The sequence below is a fragment of the Nyctereutes procyonoides genome, unplaced genomic scaffold, assembly GCF_905146905.1.
Source record: "Nyctereutes procyonoides isolate TBG_1078 unplaced genomic scaffold, NYPRO_anot_genome, whole genome shotgun sequence".
Taxonomy (NCBI): Eukaryota; Metazoa; Chordata; class Mammalia; order Carnivora; family Canidae; genus Nyctereutes; species Nyctereutes procyonoides.
The window spans coordinates 27,134,554-27,151,090 of NW_026575139.1; the positions used below are offsets into that span (position 1 = coordinate 27,134,554).

General features: G+C 38.8%; 1 protein-coding gene across 6 annotated transcripts in view; it reads right to left on the bottom strand.

Annotated features, from left to right (window-relative positions):
* The window catches only part of RGS6 (regulator of G protein signaling 6), a 564,384-nt gene that overhangs the window by 506,950 nt on the left and 40,897 nt on the right, over window positions 1–16,537 (bottom strand). For all 6 annotated transcript variants that reach the window (XM_055304454.1, XM_055304453.1, XM_055304455.1 and 3 more), the window contains one exon: window positions 12,170–12,273. In XM_055304454.1, coding sequence (XP_055160429.1) covers window positions 12,170–12,253 — 84 coding nt within the window. In that variant the 5' untranslated portion in view covers window positions 12,254–12,273. The remainder of the gene's footprint in view (window positions 1–12,169; window positions 12,274–16,537) is intronic.

Consider the following 16,537-nt stretch of genomic DNA (forward strand, 5'->3'; position numbering starts at 1 on the left):
TTATCCATTCACCCATAGACAGACACTTGGATTGCTTCGATATCTTGGCTATTTCAAATAATGCTGCAATAAACATAGGGATGCATATATCTTTTCAAACTACTGTTTTAATTTTCTTTGGGTAAATACCCAGTACAGCAATTACTGGATCATATGGTCGTTCTATTTTTAATTTTTTGAGGAACCTCCATACTGTTTTCCACAGTAGCTGCACAAATTTGCATTCCCACCAATAGTGCATTAGAGTTCCTTCTTCTCCACATCCTTGTCAACACTTGTTATTTCTTGGTTATGAATCTAGCCATTCTATGAGGTATAAAGTGATACCTTATTGTGGTTTTAATTTGCATTTTCCTGATGATTAGTGATCAGGGAAGTTTTTTTTTAAGATTTTATTTATTTTTTTAATTTTTATTTACTTATGATAGTCACAGAGAGAGAGAGACAGAGACACAGGCAGAGGGAGAAGCAGGCTCCATGCACCGGGAGCCCGACGTGGGATTCGATCCCGGGTCTCCAGGATTGTGCCCTGGGCCAAAGGCAGGCGCTAAACCGCTGCGCCACCCAGGGATCCCTAAGATTTTATTTATTTAAAAAAAGATTTTATTTATTCATGAGAGACACAGAGAGAGAGGCAGAGACACAGGCAGAGAAGCAGGTTCTATGCAGGGAACCCGATGCGGAACTCGATCTCAGTCCCTGGGATCACAACCTGAGCAGGAGGCAGCAGCCCAACCACCGAGCCACCCAGGTGTCCCGGTGATCAGGGAAGTTAATCATCTTTTCATGTGACTGCTGGCCATCTGCATATCTTTGGAAAATGTCTATTCAGTTTCACTGCCCATTATCAGACTATCTGGAGGCTTTTTGTTGTGTTGTATGACTTCTACATCTATTTCGGATAACAAACCCTTAACAAATATATTTGCAAATATCTTCTCCCATTCAGTCAGCTGCCTTTTTGTTTTGTTGATAGTTTCCTTCACTGCACAAAAACTTTTTATTTGAATATAGCTCCAATAGTTTAATTTTGCTTTTGTTTTCCTTGCCTGAGGAGACACATCTAGAAAAATATTTCTACAACTATCAAAGAAATTACTATGTTTCATCCAGGATTTTTATGGTTTCAGGTATCACATTTAGGTCTTTAATCCATGTTGAGTTTATTTTTGTATAAGATGGAAGAAAATGGTCCAGTTTCATTCCTTTGCATGTAGCTGTCCAGTTTTCCCAGCACCACTGAAGAGACCATCTTCCCCATTGTATATTCTTGCCTCCTTTGTCATAGATTAATTGGCCATATAATTGTGGGTTTATTTCTGGGTTCTTCATTCTGTTTATTTATCCATGTGTCTATTTTTAAGCTAGTACCATAATGTTTTGATTACTACAGCTTTATAGTATATCTTGAAATCTGGGATTGTGATACCTCCAGGTTTGTTCCCCTTTTTCAAGATTGTATAATATTCAGGGTAGCCCTGAATATTATATATTATATATGTGCTAATATAATATATATATATATATATACATATACTACTTACATAAAAGCCTGGAAGAAAACAGGCCAAAATGTTAACTGTGGTCATATCTGCATGATAGGAGTATGTGAGATATTTTTTCCTACAGTTCGTATATTCTTTTAAAAATGAATTATTAGTTTTAAAATAGAAAACAATGAATTTTTAGAAGGAAAGAAAGAAAAGCAGTTGGCAGAAGCTTTACCAATATTTTACCATGTGAGTTTCAGAACTAAAAATGTTTAATGTTTTCTTGCTTCAGGTTCTCCATATGAAGAATAAGGCTATTATTACACCAGGCACACCTCCGAGATTTAGTGTTCTAAAATACACTGCCTCCTAAGTATATCTATGCTTTCTTATCACCATACCTTTGCTTCCACAACTCCCATCACCTAAAATCATTTCTTGGCTTTTCCTACAGAACAAAATTCTCCCCTTTCTTAAACATGCAGTTCAAGTTATTTCTCTTAAAATTCCTTCCTCCTGGGATGCCTGGATGGCTCAGTGGTTGAGCATCTGCCTTTGGCTCGGGTCGTGATCCCGCTCTCCCAGGATCGAGTTCCGCATCAGGCTCCCTGTATGGAACCTGCTTCTCCTCCCTCTGCCTATGTCTCTGCCTCTTTCCCCGCACCCCCCCCGTCTCTCATGAATAAATAAATAAAATCTTAAAAAAACACATAGAAAAATTCCTTCCTCCTCTGTAAACCCACCTTGTCAACACCAACCTTCCTATAATTAACCACAAACTACTTTGAGATCTTTTTTTCTACATAATTTAATTTCTTTTAAAAAATTACAAACTTTAGAATAAAGCAAGCCCCAGATTCAAATCTCAATACCAGTCACTTATTCATTCTGATCCTGTTTTTTTTTTAAGATTTTATTTATTCATTCATGAGAGACACACAGAGAGAGACAGAGAGGCAGAGACATAGGCAGTGGGAAAAGCACCTCCATGCGGGGAACCTGATGTGGGACTCGATCCCGGGTCTCCAGGATCATGCCCTGGGCCAAAGGCAGGTGCTAACCCACTGAGCCACCCAGGGATCTCCCTGATCTTGTTTTCTTACATGTAAATTTAGGGTGATCATCACTTGCCTAACAAGCCATTCTGGTGATTACATGATTCAGTGTATGTGCAGTACCCAGCAGTGCCTGGTATAGAGTGGATAGCCAATAAATCCCTATTATCTTTCTTAATTTGTATCAACAGACCTGACTAAAGAAAATACTAAAGGTAGCTCTCCAGACAAAAGAAACAAATGATCCAAGAGGTAAGCACAGAGATGTAGAAAATAATAAAGCAATGAAAACAATATTTTTTGTAAATCTACACCATCGATTGTATTTAGCAAATAAAACTAAAATGGCAAAGTCTTGTAGGGTTTTAAAAGTACAGAATATTTGATTGGACCACATCCTAGGATGTCAATAACCATCTTCCTTTCAATGAAATTAGTAGGTCTACCAGAACAGGGATCCAGTAACCTAACTGGGGGGTCACCCAAATATAAATCCTATCCCCCCATGATTATTTAATTCCTTTTCAACAAATATTCAATTGATTTATATCTTTTGATGTTCTTTACTATAGAGGTATGAATATTCTCTTGCTATGAATGTGTGTCTATATGTCCATATTTGTATATTTTTTCCATTCCCTTATTATAATACATTTTTAGAATTGAGAATGCAGGTCAAAAGATTTGTCCATTTTCTATTTTGATTTCTATTGGCAAACATTTCTTAACAATGTTCCTATATCGCAATGATTGAAATATTTATGTATTTTCCCTTCACAGATATCTGTAGGCTTTTAGTTTTTCTTGTTCAAATCATGAGAATGAGGCCTTCACTCTATGGCTATTCAAGTTATCCACAGTGTAGGGATACTGCAAAGGAGTGTCAATAGTGAGAGTAATAAATTGCCAAAATGTAAAATCTTAGACTCTTTGAAATGAAGAGTGGGAAATAGGAAAAAATAAAACGAAGCCTTGAACACACCAAGGGCTTTCCAAATTAGAAACCTATACTCGTGGAAACACATCATATTAAACCACACTGAGCTATTCTCGACACTAAAAATACCATCCCTTTCATCTGTGGACACTGATACCACTGGTCGGGGACTTGCCCACACTCCTGTCTCCTGCCAACCAAGATAATGTGATGGGGAGCTTTTCCTCTAGCAAGTCCAATCCTAGGGGAAAAGGAAAACAGAACAGTTTTTTCCTAAGGCAATAAAAAACCTTCAAAATACTTAATGAGAGGAATCTTAAAATGCAGATTGAACAATTAAATTAGTTACCCAGAATACCTCTCTGAAGTTAGTCCTTGGGAGAAAAGAAAAGGAAAAGAAGGCCTAAATGTTCAAGACACCAAAAAGCATTTGTTTGAAACACACTGACTTACATGACTTTTTTAAAGTTTTGCTTGGGTTAACTTTTTAAAGAAAATTTAAAAGAAAAGACGGTTATGAGAAGAATAAACAGGTAAGGAAATGTAAATGTCTTTATTTTAGATTATGAAAGCCCTAGCATGTTAGAGCTGAAAGTACTTTCAAGATGACTCAGCCTAGCTAACCCCTCACTTCACAAATTGTAGAACTAGACTTAAAAGAGAAGCAACTTGGGCATGGCCCAAAGTGAGCTAGTGGTGTAGCCATAATCGATACAGAGACACGGTGGCCGAGTTACATACTCCTTCCATGACATTTGATTTCTCTACACACAAGGAGTGGAGGTGCAGGCAATCCTGTTCTACAGTTATTTGGTTCAAAATTTTGTTGGTTCCAGGAGACCTTCTGACATTTCCCAGGTGTAACCTGGTGAAAAGATACCTCCTCATTCCCCTCAGATTCGCTCTAGATCTTATTGGTCACTAAATCCTGTTGGTTCTACCTTCCAAATACATCCCCTCGGCTATGTTACCACTGCCATTAACATATCATCTTGTCCTCACCTGAATTCCTGTAAAATCACCAAACCATTCTGTCTACTAATCTTACCATTTCTCTTACACCCTCTCAGCACAAGTGAATTCTCCCCACTGACCATATGACTTCCCAGCTTTAAGTTCTTTTGTAGTGACTTTCCTTATGAAGAAAAACAAAGTTTCAGTGGCTTTCCTTTGCTTTGGGGCTAATACCTGCATGAGTCAGAGACTTGTCAGAAAACAGATGGCACACATAAGACAATTCAAAAAAGGTTTATTTCAAAAAGGATAAAGTATAAAAAAGTGGCAGAGTATAGGAGAACCACAAGAGAACACTCAGGAACCTCTGACTTGTGCATAAACCCCTCACCTAGCAGTGGACCTACTCACCGGCTCCTAACAGAAAGGATATAGGATGTTATGTCCAAGATTAGGTTATCAAAGAGTGAAACTCCCATTCTTTCTTACTCACTCTGATAAAACAAGCTGCTGTGTTGGGAACTACCCCGTGGAGAAACACATGTGGCAAGAAACTGAGAGTGGCTCCAGTCAACTGGTAGTGAGGACCTGAGGCTATCATTCCCACAGCACTAGAGGAACTGAATCCAGCCAACAACTACATGAGGAAGCTTGAGGTAGACCTCTCCCCAGGTGAGCCTTCAAATGAAACTGCAATCCTGCCAACATCTTTAATGTGGTCTTTGTGAGAGACATGACCCAGAGGACCTACCTAAGAATACTGACTCATGAAAACTATGAGGTTTCATGAGGTAACATTGGCTGTGCTTAAGCCAATTAATCCCATTAAATTTTGAGGTAATTGGCTATACAGCCATAGAAGACTATACAAACTGGAGCCACCCAGATGCACAAAAAGATGAGGAGAAGACAAGGGTAGCAGGACGCAGAGGAGAAAAGTCTGCCCTGGGAGGAACAATGACCTTCAGCCAAGGGGCATGAGCAAGAAAGAAGGAAGACTCTGTAGAGAGAGAGCCACGAGAAGGAACACCTTGGCTTTGCTCTTCTTCCTCTTTCCCCTCTCTCTCCAGGCTTCTACTGACCAAATCTGAATCAAAGCCAGAGATACCAAAAGCCCTGCAGGTGAGTCTACCTCCTGGGGCCTGGAAGGGTCGAATGTGAGTGTGCAGATGCAAAGGGAAGATAACTGCATGGTGTCCTAAATCTTGGGCATGATATGTAAGGTCTTCCATGATCCAGGCCTCATCTCCTCAGCCAACTTTATTTCTCAACCTCCAGCACATACACCTAGCTCCAAGAAAACAACCACTTGACGTTCCCCCAACTCAGTTTATCACATCACACTCTGTCCCTTTCCATGTGGTAGTTATTCTCCTTCCTGCACTTATCTTTTTTTCCTTCTCTGCCAGGGTAATTCCTAGTCCTCTTTCACAAATTAAGGTAGGTGCCAAATCCTCAGGATGTCTTCTATGACATTATTATCCTCTCTCTTGATATGGGCTTCTGACCCTTCTACATCCTTCCACATTCCTCAGCTCACCTCTACCAATTGCCTCTTGCAACTATCTAGGTACCCAAAACCCATTAGGTTTTGTCAGGGCAGACCTCTTCTTGCATTCCTAGCATCTGGCACACAAATGACACTTGATACATATTTGTTGATTAAATTATTTCTAATCCTCATTGTGCCTTGGTCACCAAGATCTACAGGTTCCCTGACCCTCAGTTGTGCTGGCCACTACAACTGCCTTCCATGAATTCCAAAACAATGTCCTATTCCCAGCTTGCTCATCAGGCTTGTCTCTTCCAGGCTAGATTTCCCCTGCCCCCTACCTTCTTGCTGCATACCATTGCCTGTGTAACTAAAATAGTGCTACATTTACTTTTTGGAAATATGCCTAAAGCAACTTCTGCCCAGGACTGCAAGGGTCCTAGAATATTAGGGAAAGTGACCTTGGAGTATCAGGGCAACACAAAGGCAAGACCAAAATCCCAGCAGAGAAGGAATAAAAAACTGGAAACTAACAAGTGAAGGAAGCCAGCAATGACATATAATAACACTAGCCTTTTCTTCTTTCTCTAAGACTTCTAATTCATCCCTAACACTATGCATTACTGACAGTACCCAGTGATACTATTTAAACACAGTTCCTACTATCTAACATACAATCAGTACCGCCAAATGATACCTGTACAAACATTTTAAATGTTACTGGCTAGCCAAAGAAACAAGTCGCCACCCAGAAAACACTTTAACTGTTGAATGTTAAATCATTAAAGTACAATTTTTCTTCTGATGCTGAACTACATTAAGTTTTATCTCAATTCAGTTTAGGTTTTGTAGGACTGCTTAAAATATTTCCAGAAAAGTTCAAAAGATGGGCAGCCCAGGTGGCTCAGCGGTTTAGCGCTGCCTTCAGCCCAGGGCCTGATCCTAGAGACTTGGGATCGAGTCCCATGTCGGGCTCCCCACATGGAGCCTGCTTCTCCCTCAACCTGTGTCTCTGCCTCTTTCTCTCTCTCTCTCTCTCTCTCTTTCATGAATAAATAAATAAAATATTTTTTAAAAAAAGTTCAAAAGACCCTAAGTACACCTACAGTCTCACAACACTGTTTTGACATCAGGGAACTTTATTAACTTCTAAATTATTAAAAATTTACAGAATGAAACTTGTAAATCATTGCAGAAAAGTATGTTTACAATATTTAGTCCAATCCCCTCATTTTACAGAAAAGGAAATGAAGCCAAAGTAGTATTTTATTTATTATATTGATGGGTTGCTAGGTACACAGGGTTCACCTTATCATGCTTCTTTTTACTTTATGTGGACAATGAATATATTCTGTTTGTGTAAGAAGTATTTTGTGGTTCGGAAGGAAGGAGGAAAAGAAAGGAGAGAGAAAGAAATCAAAATATGAAACAGAGCTTGGAAAATGAAGTTGCCCATCCAGAGAACCAAAGCAGTGAGAGTAGGAGCTGGGGCCAGATATCCAGGGCTCTCTGCTCCCTGTTTGGTATCTTCCATCACACTGTACTGCCTCATGACCCAAGTCTGGGTCAAGTTAAGCTACAATTTTCTCTGTCCAACTACCATCTAATTGCCCAGAGTTCTAAATCAAATTACCAGTCCAGTTGGAAATTTTTCAAGAGATGTTATTAACACCACTCAGAGAACTAAACAAAATCGGGAAGCAACCTACTTGTACTCAAAAGAATCCTGAGTTTATAAAAGAAAGTAAACATTTTAGAATATCTTTACCCAAGAAACAAGAGCACCAGCAAGTAGAAGGAAGCTTTAGCATTACAAATGTTCAACGTTTACTCAAGTCAAATCCCTGAGGATCAGCATGAAAGCAAAGATCTGCTGCACAGTATTTTCATTTATTTAATTCATCCAATGTCTGTCGAGCCCCAACTATGTGGCAATGGCAGTCTGAGGTTGATAACATTGTCGTGGAAGGGACACCAACGGGGAGAGTCAGACTATCTGGACACAATCATGGCTTCACTTGGAAACTGCTGGGTAACATTATGCAAGTTACACGCTCTCTCCATACTTCAGTTTGCTCATATAAATGATGATGTTACTAAAATCCCTTACTTGTAAGTCTATGACAGGAAACTGGTCCTTCCACATCTGAGAGATCTATAAATAAAGTAAAAAACCCACTTCAAAACATCAACTTTCCCTTTACTTTGCCATATGTACTCTACCTGGATATTGTAAAAGATACTAAATAAGTACATTTCAAACTCAGATTCTCCTGAGAAGAGTTTAAAACTCAGATTCCCAGGGGGTGCCTGGGTAGTTGGTTAAGTGTCTGCCCGTGGTTCAAGTCATGATCTCAGGGTCCTGGGATTGGCCAGTGTCGGGCTCCCTGCTCAGTAGGAGTCTGCTTCTCCCTCTCCCTCTGTCTCTTCTCCCTCCCCACTCATGCCCTCTCTCTCTCTTAAATAAATAAATACAATCTTTTTTAAAAAAAATTTTAATAAAAAATTTTTAAAAAATTCAGATCCCCAGGACCCAATTTAGACCTAATGAAACAAAAATATCTTGGAGAAGGGATCCTTTGAGGATCAATATTTTTATAAAACATCCCTAAATGATCTGATGTTCAGTCAGGTTCAAATATTATCCCTACATCGGACAATTCAATGACCCAGGAGCTTTTGGATCCAGGAATATAAAAAAGGGTCTGGGTGACTTAATGAATAATTAAGCTTTTTCTCTTAAATAGATTTTTAATGTGACCAATACATTTTTCATACACACCTCCAATCCAAAATGTGAATGTGAAGGATGAAAAACTAAATTAGAAAGTCTGTTCCACTCAATAAATAAATCATGCCTTGGGAAAGTACAACATCTCACAGTTAATGACACAGAAAACATGAAAAGAAAATGAAGAGGATTCTGAGAGTGTAGGTTTACAAAACCCACCCATCATTACTCATATGTCAGAAGGTTACCATCCTAAATGGCATTTAAAAGTCACAACAACATTATGGACCTAATCATCCCACTTATTACTCGGAAGTTTACCCGAAAGCTCCATTTCTCTAGATTTGGCTTTTTAAATGTCAGCATCTGAATCAACACATCACAGTCCAAGCAAAAACTTCACACTAAAAACATCTGACATGAGTAAGAAACAACAAAGAGGAAAAAAAACAAAAACAAAAAGGAAAGCACTATTTGCATAAATTTTAATGTAAATGTTTGTTGTAGACCTCTAAGAAAAGATTTGGTTTTAGAGTTTACAACCTTGAAAAAATCACTATGGAAAAGGACTTATATAGTAAATGTTTTGAATTGACCTTGGTTTCAAGGTTTAATCTTTACTGACACCTTGAGGATAGTGTCCTGCAATATTGGTTGTATTGGTAGTAGCCAACAGCTGATCTACAGCAGTGCAAGCAAAGAGCTAGGTAAATCTCGCACAGTTGGAACATAACCATGATTTAGTCAAATTAACCAAGTTTAAATGATTCCAGGCCCTAGACCCATACTAAGCAATGCCATCTTTCTTTCTAATAAATCGAACAGATGCAATATCCCTTTTATAGTAATTAACTAATATAGCAAATAACATGAACACATGCATACCCCACTACAAATTCGTCATAAGGAAGGAAGATATATTTCCAATATAGAAACCAAATGGCCACTAGTTCTATCTCTGAAGAACTACAGCAATCGACAACTTTGTATCTAAATTAAACCAGAAAAGAGTCCCCTCCTACTACCTAAAAAGTAAAAATTGAGTTCCCACAAACCTGAAGGAAGTTTTCCTTTCAACATAATACCAAACCTTCTAGTAGAAAGGTGTTTGGGTTGCATGACCTTTACATTTCCTACTAACCTTTACTAACCCATTGGTTTACAGTCTCCTGAACAATATAAAAATATTTGTATTGTTTTCCAGAGTCTTAAAAAAAGCAACTCATTCTATGAATATACTTTAGTCAACTTATTAACAGCACCAACATTTACACATTTTATAATTTATTTCCTCTACAAATGACACTGTCTTCATATGACCTAAAGATAAAAGAAAAAGAAGCATTCATTATGGACTGCCTCTATACAAAACAAGATGGGAGATGTCTCATTTACTTTGTCTAAATGAATCTTTACAATGACCCCAAGAGGTACTATCCTTTCTCCCACCTTTTTTTTTTTCAAAAATGAAGAAACTTGAGATTCACAGAAGTTAATAACTAACTCAAGGTCATACCACCAGGAAATGGTAGAGTTGCAATCATTTAAACCTACATCTGATTCCAAAGCTCATGTTCCTATGAGCTTGGCACAGGGTTTCCCAGCATGGAGTGGGTTAAGAAGGTAATAATGAAAAAACATCTTTCTTTTATTCTGTATGCTTCACTAATTGGTTAGCCCTGTTAATCTCTTTTTTCTTTACGACAACTTAATAGACATCTCTATTAGAAATGCATCTAAGCATTCTCTTACAAAGCAAAGGATTAAAAAAATTTGATACTCTAAGCAAGAATAGTTTGAGTTCTATTTTTATAAGAAAAGGGAAAAATTCACCATATTGATCATCCAGGAATATATCTAGTTCAACCCTGCCCACGTGGTTAGCAGAGATCAAACGCAGAGTCTTGCAGAATACACAGAACCCAGTAGACAACTCAAATATTTAGTGAAATGAATGAACATAAACTCATTTTCCTTATTAATATGTAATACAGTTAGGCGAAACTTTCACAAACATTGAAGCCTTAAAAAGCTGTATTAATAAGAAGCAGTTATTACTGTTGTGCCCAAGATCGCGAATCCGAGAAACCACCAAGGAGCCAACACCAATGCAATCACACGAGGGTTTATTTACAAGCTCGAGCCTGGGTCCAAGTATCAGTCCTGCTCTGCTTGTCCAGGGGTAGGGGATTCTGTTCAATTTCCTGGGTCCCACAATTACCTCAAATTCAACATATGCACAAATAAAACCTATGTGCCATATTTCCTTCCTTTAAGACAGTCTTCCAAATGTCCCCATTTGAATGAACAGCAGCAATGTCTTTCTATAACCCAAGGTCAAAACGCAGTCATCTTTGATTCTTTATTCCGCTCCTAATTCTATATTCATTCCATTTCCAAGTCATTTTTAATGCAGACTCTTTAATCCCTTTGCTCAGTCTCACTCAATTCTGAGGGGGCATTTCTCCTGCTAAATTAACATCCTCCTTACCTTTCTCACAGAGACAAAAACACCAACAGCACCCCCTCAAGCCTCAAATCTACCTTCACAACCATACATCTGGCACCCTGGGGCAAGACTCACAATTCCAAAGAGATACTAATTTTACAACTCTTGGCACAAAAGTTGTTCATGATTAAATTGCCTATGGTTTGACAATCTAAAAATCTGGCTCCATCCAGACTCTCTTCCCAAAACCTAACCTCCATTACTCCATGTAAGCCACCTATGCCCCCAAGCTCACTGGTTCTGGTTGCTGTTCACTTTCTTCAGCTCCTTCCCTCTCCTGAATGCATCTCACCACCTGGAATGTTGTTCTTCCCTTCTGCTTTCCACATAAAGCAGTCCTACTCATCCTTTAAAACTGAGTTCAAAGACTACTTTTCCACCAGGCCACACCTGACCTCTAAGCCTGGAAGTAATCACCCCCTCCTCTGATTTCATGTAACACTCTATTTGCACCTTTTTTTTTGAAAATTAACACTTAGACTGTTACAGGTATTTCTGTATATCTTATGTCTCCTACCAACTGCGAATACATGCACACCTCTGTATCTCCCATAGCATCTAGACCAGTTCTTGTACAATAAGGGTTCAAAAACAATGTTATACAAAGGCCTTTACCTTGAAGGAGAATAGATCTCCCTCTGCATTGCTTGGGCAATCTTTGCTTTTTCAAAGAAAACCAAATCAGGGGCGCCTGGCCGGCTCACTCTATAGAGCATGTGCCTCTTGATCTCAGGGTTGTTAAGTTCAAGCCCCACATTCAGTGTAGAGATTACTTAAAAATAAAATCTTTAAAGAAAATCAAATCATATTTTTCAAGTATGACAAACCTAAGTTCCTTGAGTTTTGAATTGGAAAATCAGAGGATATGAGAAGAAAATGATATTCATTTAGCAGTCAAGGCAGTTTAGGCAGAAAACATTTGTCAAGCTGTCAACCATCAGTCAACCCTACACACAACAAACACACAGGCAGCACCCCCAGCTTTTAATGAGAGGCCTTACTTTGCGGTAGACTATCATATTTGGAGAACTTTCTTCTGGGTCAGCAATCCCCACTGCTCTTTGGTCCCCAGATCCCTGAGCCATGCCGGATGTCTTCACTCACGCTGCAAAAATAAATGAACAGACCATTAAGACATGAAAAAATTCCATAGAGAAAGCTCTTAATGCAAAGAAGTATCTTTTGGCAGGTGATATGAAAATAAAACATGAAGAATTTCATATTTTCCTCTTGATTTCAGCAGTATTTAAAAAAATGTTTAGGGGAAACTGGGGTCTTGTTATCCACATACATTCTTCTAATCATTCATGTTCATTCATTATTTTCAGCCCAGAATCTTGTACCCTAAAGGTAAGCTCATGCCAGTTCTAAATAATCTCCTGAAGACAGATGAAGCACACTCATTTTGATGTTGATTTTGTCTTACCAAAGCTCACTTTCTGATTAATTCTATGTTTTAAAATCTGAAATACTTTATCAGGAAAATGCAAATCAAAACCACAAGGAAATACCACTTTATATCTACTAGGATGGTCATAGTAAAAAAGAAAAACCTCAAATAACAAGTGTTGACAAGGATGTGGGGAAATCTAAGCACTGTGTCTTGTGGTAGGAATATAAAATGGTTGAGTCGCTATGAAAAATAGTCTAGTAGTTCCTCAAAAGTTAAACACAGAATCACCAATAACCTGAAAATTCAACTATATCCCAAAGAACTGAAAACAAGTATTCAAACAAATACTTGAATACAAACATTCACAGCAGTACTCTTCACAACAGCCAAAACATGGAAACAACTCAGTGTCCATCAACTGATGAATAGATAAACCAAATATGGTCTATCCCTACCACAGAATAAAATTCACCCATGAAAATCTGTAAAGTATTGATACAACATTGGTTTATCTTGAAAACATCATGCTTAGTAAAAGAAGCCAGACACAAAAATCACTGCAATGGATTGAATGTTCACAGCCCCATCCAAATTCATATGTTGAAATCCTAACCCCCAGTGTGATGGTAGTAGGACGTATAGCCTTTGGGAGGTGATTAATGCCCTTATAAGAGAACTCAGAGAGCTCCCTTCTGCCATGTGAAGACCTAGTGAGGGCAGCCCGGGTGGCTCAGTGGTTTAGTGCCGCCTTCGGCCCAGTGTGATCCTGGAGACTCAGGATCGAGTCCCACGTCGGGCTCCCCGCATGGAGCCTGCTTCTCCCTCTGCCTGTGTCTCTGCCTCTCTCATGCGTGCTCTGTGTCTCTCATGAATAAATAAATAAAATATTTTAAAGACATAGTGAGAATAAAGCCATCCATGGGCCACACACTAAATCTGCTCAAGCCTAGATCTTGGACTTGCCAGCTTCCAGAAATATGAGAAATAAATTCCTGTTGTTTATACGCCAGCCAATTTATGATATTCTGTTACAGCAGCCCAAACAGACTAAGAGACATATTGTATAATTCCATTTATGTAGAATATCTAGAACAGGTAAATGTGTAGATACAGGAAGCAGGTTGGTAGCTGCCAACAGCTGGGCAGAGAATGGAATGGGGTTACTGCTTAATGGATATGGGGTCTCCTCTGGGATAACGAAAACATTTTTGCACTAGATAGAGGTGAAGGATGCAAAACGTTGTGAATGTGTTAAATGCCACTGAAATATATTCTTTAAAGTAGTTAATTTTCTGTTATGTGAATTTTACCTCAATTAAGTAAAGTGAATATTTTTAATTTGACCTTTTTAAAAAGCCTAAAAAGGTATCAGTGAAACAATGACAGAATTTTTGAGAAAAGAAGTTCAGTTCTTGGTATCATACTCTATTTGCTGTGCTACTATGAACAAGTTAACCTATTGGGTTCTCTTTGTTAACTTCCTTTTAAAACAAAATGCTGAATGCCTGCTGTATACCCAGAATCATGCTGAGGCCCCTCCCTCTACATTGCTCTCATCAGTAAAATGTGAATTCCATGGAGTACTCACAGGTGAGGGTCTAATAAACTGAATGTGAATGTATCATATAAAGCCATAAAAGTCCTATACAAATGTTATCACTAAGCTGAGAGCCTGCCCGGGTTATTTGCACAAAATTCATAGGCTGTTCATCAAAGAAACTTTTATAAATACCATACTTGGCAGAAAAGGCCATTTCAATTCAAAATAAAAATGCAGGAAATATTTTATTGTAAAATAAGTTGGTACCAAAGGTCATTCCATAAAAACAGATTTGGATAGAAGATGGGCAAGAGACAGGAATTTGTCATTTGTGCTAAGAATTTAAATGCCCACAGTATAACCATTTGAATGTTGCTTGCTTTCTTCATCATTTGTGAATTAAGATGCATTTTTAAAGTTAGATTACATGAAGAGATAAAAAACATCCTTCTCTTATCTCTACACATTGTAATATCAGTGTTTCTATGAATGTAGTGCTACATGCAACGCTGATTATTAATTCCAATCAGCAGCTTTTAAAGTTAAATGAACAACACACTTTTATTATTTTTCAACAGCTACTTATTTGCCTACTCCTTTGCCTGAACACAGAATATAACAGAGCGTGAAAAACAAAAATTGAGTCCATTTATGACTGCTCATTTATATATGTAATAGAGCCATTTTGGGTTTCTGGCTTTATTTGTAAATGAACACTCTGACTTTAATGACCATATTATCTCCCACCTAGAAAACTGTTAAAACAGCAAGGTTGGGAATGACCTAGAAACAATCTTGTCAGCCCTGCCTTTGCCTTTCCCTGGCCGCTCCCCGCCCCCTACAGAAACATTTCTGGTGTTACAAGCCACTGGTCCAGGGCTGGGACTTCAGACTACAAGTGCAGGCAGACAGTCTCCATGTTAGGAATTTCAGTGAGTCTAGTATGTAGTAGAAAAGCTTCTATTTTTGGTTCCTCTAGCAGCTCATTTTGAAACTCAATGTCATTTAACTTTCCTGTGTCTAGAAAGGATCATTTCTAAAATAGTGATATAACCACTTTCCAGGCCATGTGTCAACAGACGTTAGAGAAACAGGATGCAAAACCTACACAGGTAAGGAGGTTATAATTATATTCATTGACTATGATGCTAGAGTTCATGACATTAAAGGGCTATATTTTCATTCATTACAATATAGCATGAAATATTTATTTTTAAATGAAGTACAATAGAAATGAAATAGGAATATTTTGCATCTCGTGGTAGCACAACCCCAAAAACTTCTTCATGTTATTTATATATACTGCATGTACACATACAAAGTAAATAATTCAGGACCTTTTATTTTAATATTTGGAGAATGTGAATGCTTTTCTGAAAACGCACACCTACATTTCAACAGAAAGAAAGCACAGTAATGATATTCCTTTCCTATCATGGCTTACAGCTAACAAAGAGGAGAACTGAAAACACCTTAAGAGCTTGATTTTTGAAGTCCCCAAGAAGAGACAGGTAGCTCAGTGGTTACAAGCTGGCATCTGTCATCAGACCGATCCACATCCGAATTTAGGTTCCACCACTTACAAGCAGTGTGACCTGAGGCAAGCTACTTCGCCTATCTGTGCCTTTGCTTCCTTATCTGTCACCACCATCCCAGCATAGTAGAAAGCCTTCTGAACTGAGTGGCCTGGTTCCCCAAACTGATTTGCAATTAACTAGCTGTCAGAACCAGGTGAGGCCACAGCGTCTCTGGACCTCAGGTCGACAATAACTGTAAAACCCTGCATCTTCACTATTCCTCCCAGCTGCCCAGAACCTCAGAACTTCATGTTTCTAACTTTCCTTCAAACCACCTCTCTTCAATCATTACTGCCTATATCCTAGCCTGTGTCCTTGAGTCATGGCAATGCTCATGCTGAACTTGTCAAAGAATCACAGAACTGCTGGAGTGAAGCGTCCCCTCCCAGACTGGGCATCCCTCCCCTTGAAGCAATTTCCGTAACACCACCACCCACCACCAGGTGCGGTGGGACTCAACATTTCTTCTTGGAGCAAACACACTGAGCATCCACTCACTCAAGCTGCATGCTAGGCCCTGGAGATATAAAGATAAATTAGTCACAGATGCTCTCATTAAAGTGTTCAGAGTCCAGGAGGGGGGACAGACATGTCCACAGACGCAGGACATCGTAACATGTGGGTGTTTGGTTATCCTGGCACAGAATAGAACCTGGCAACTGAGATCAGAGCAGAAGGATGGATAGGAGTCTGGGGGAGGCAGAAGAGGCCATTTCAGCCTAGCGGACAATGCAGGCATGGCCATCTGAAGTCCCAGAAGCAGTAGGCACCCAAGAGAAAAAAAAAAAAACATAAAGACAATATCATCTCAAGGAGATTAAGTAGACAGTCAAATGCGGGGTAAGAAATAACAGGGCTT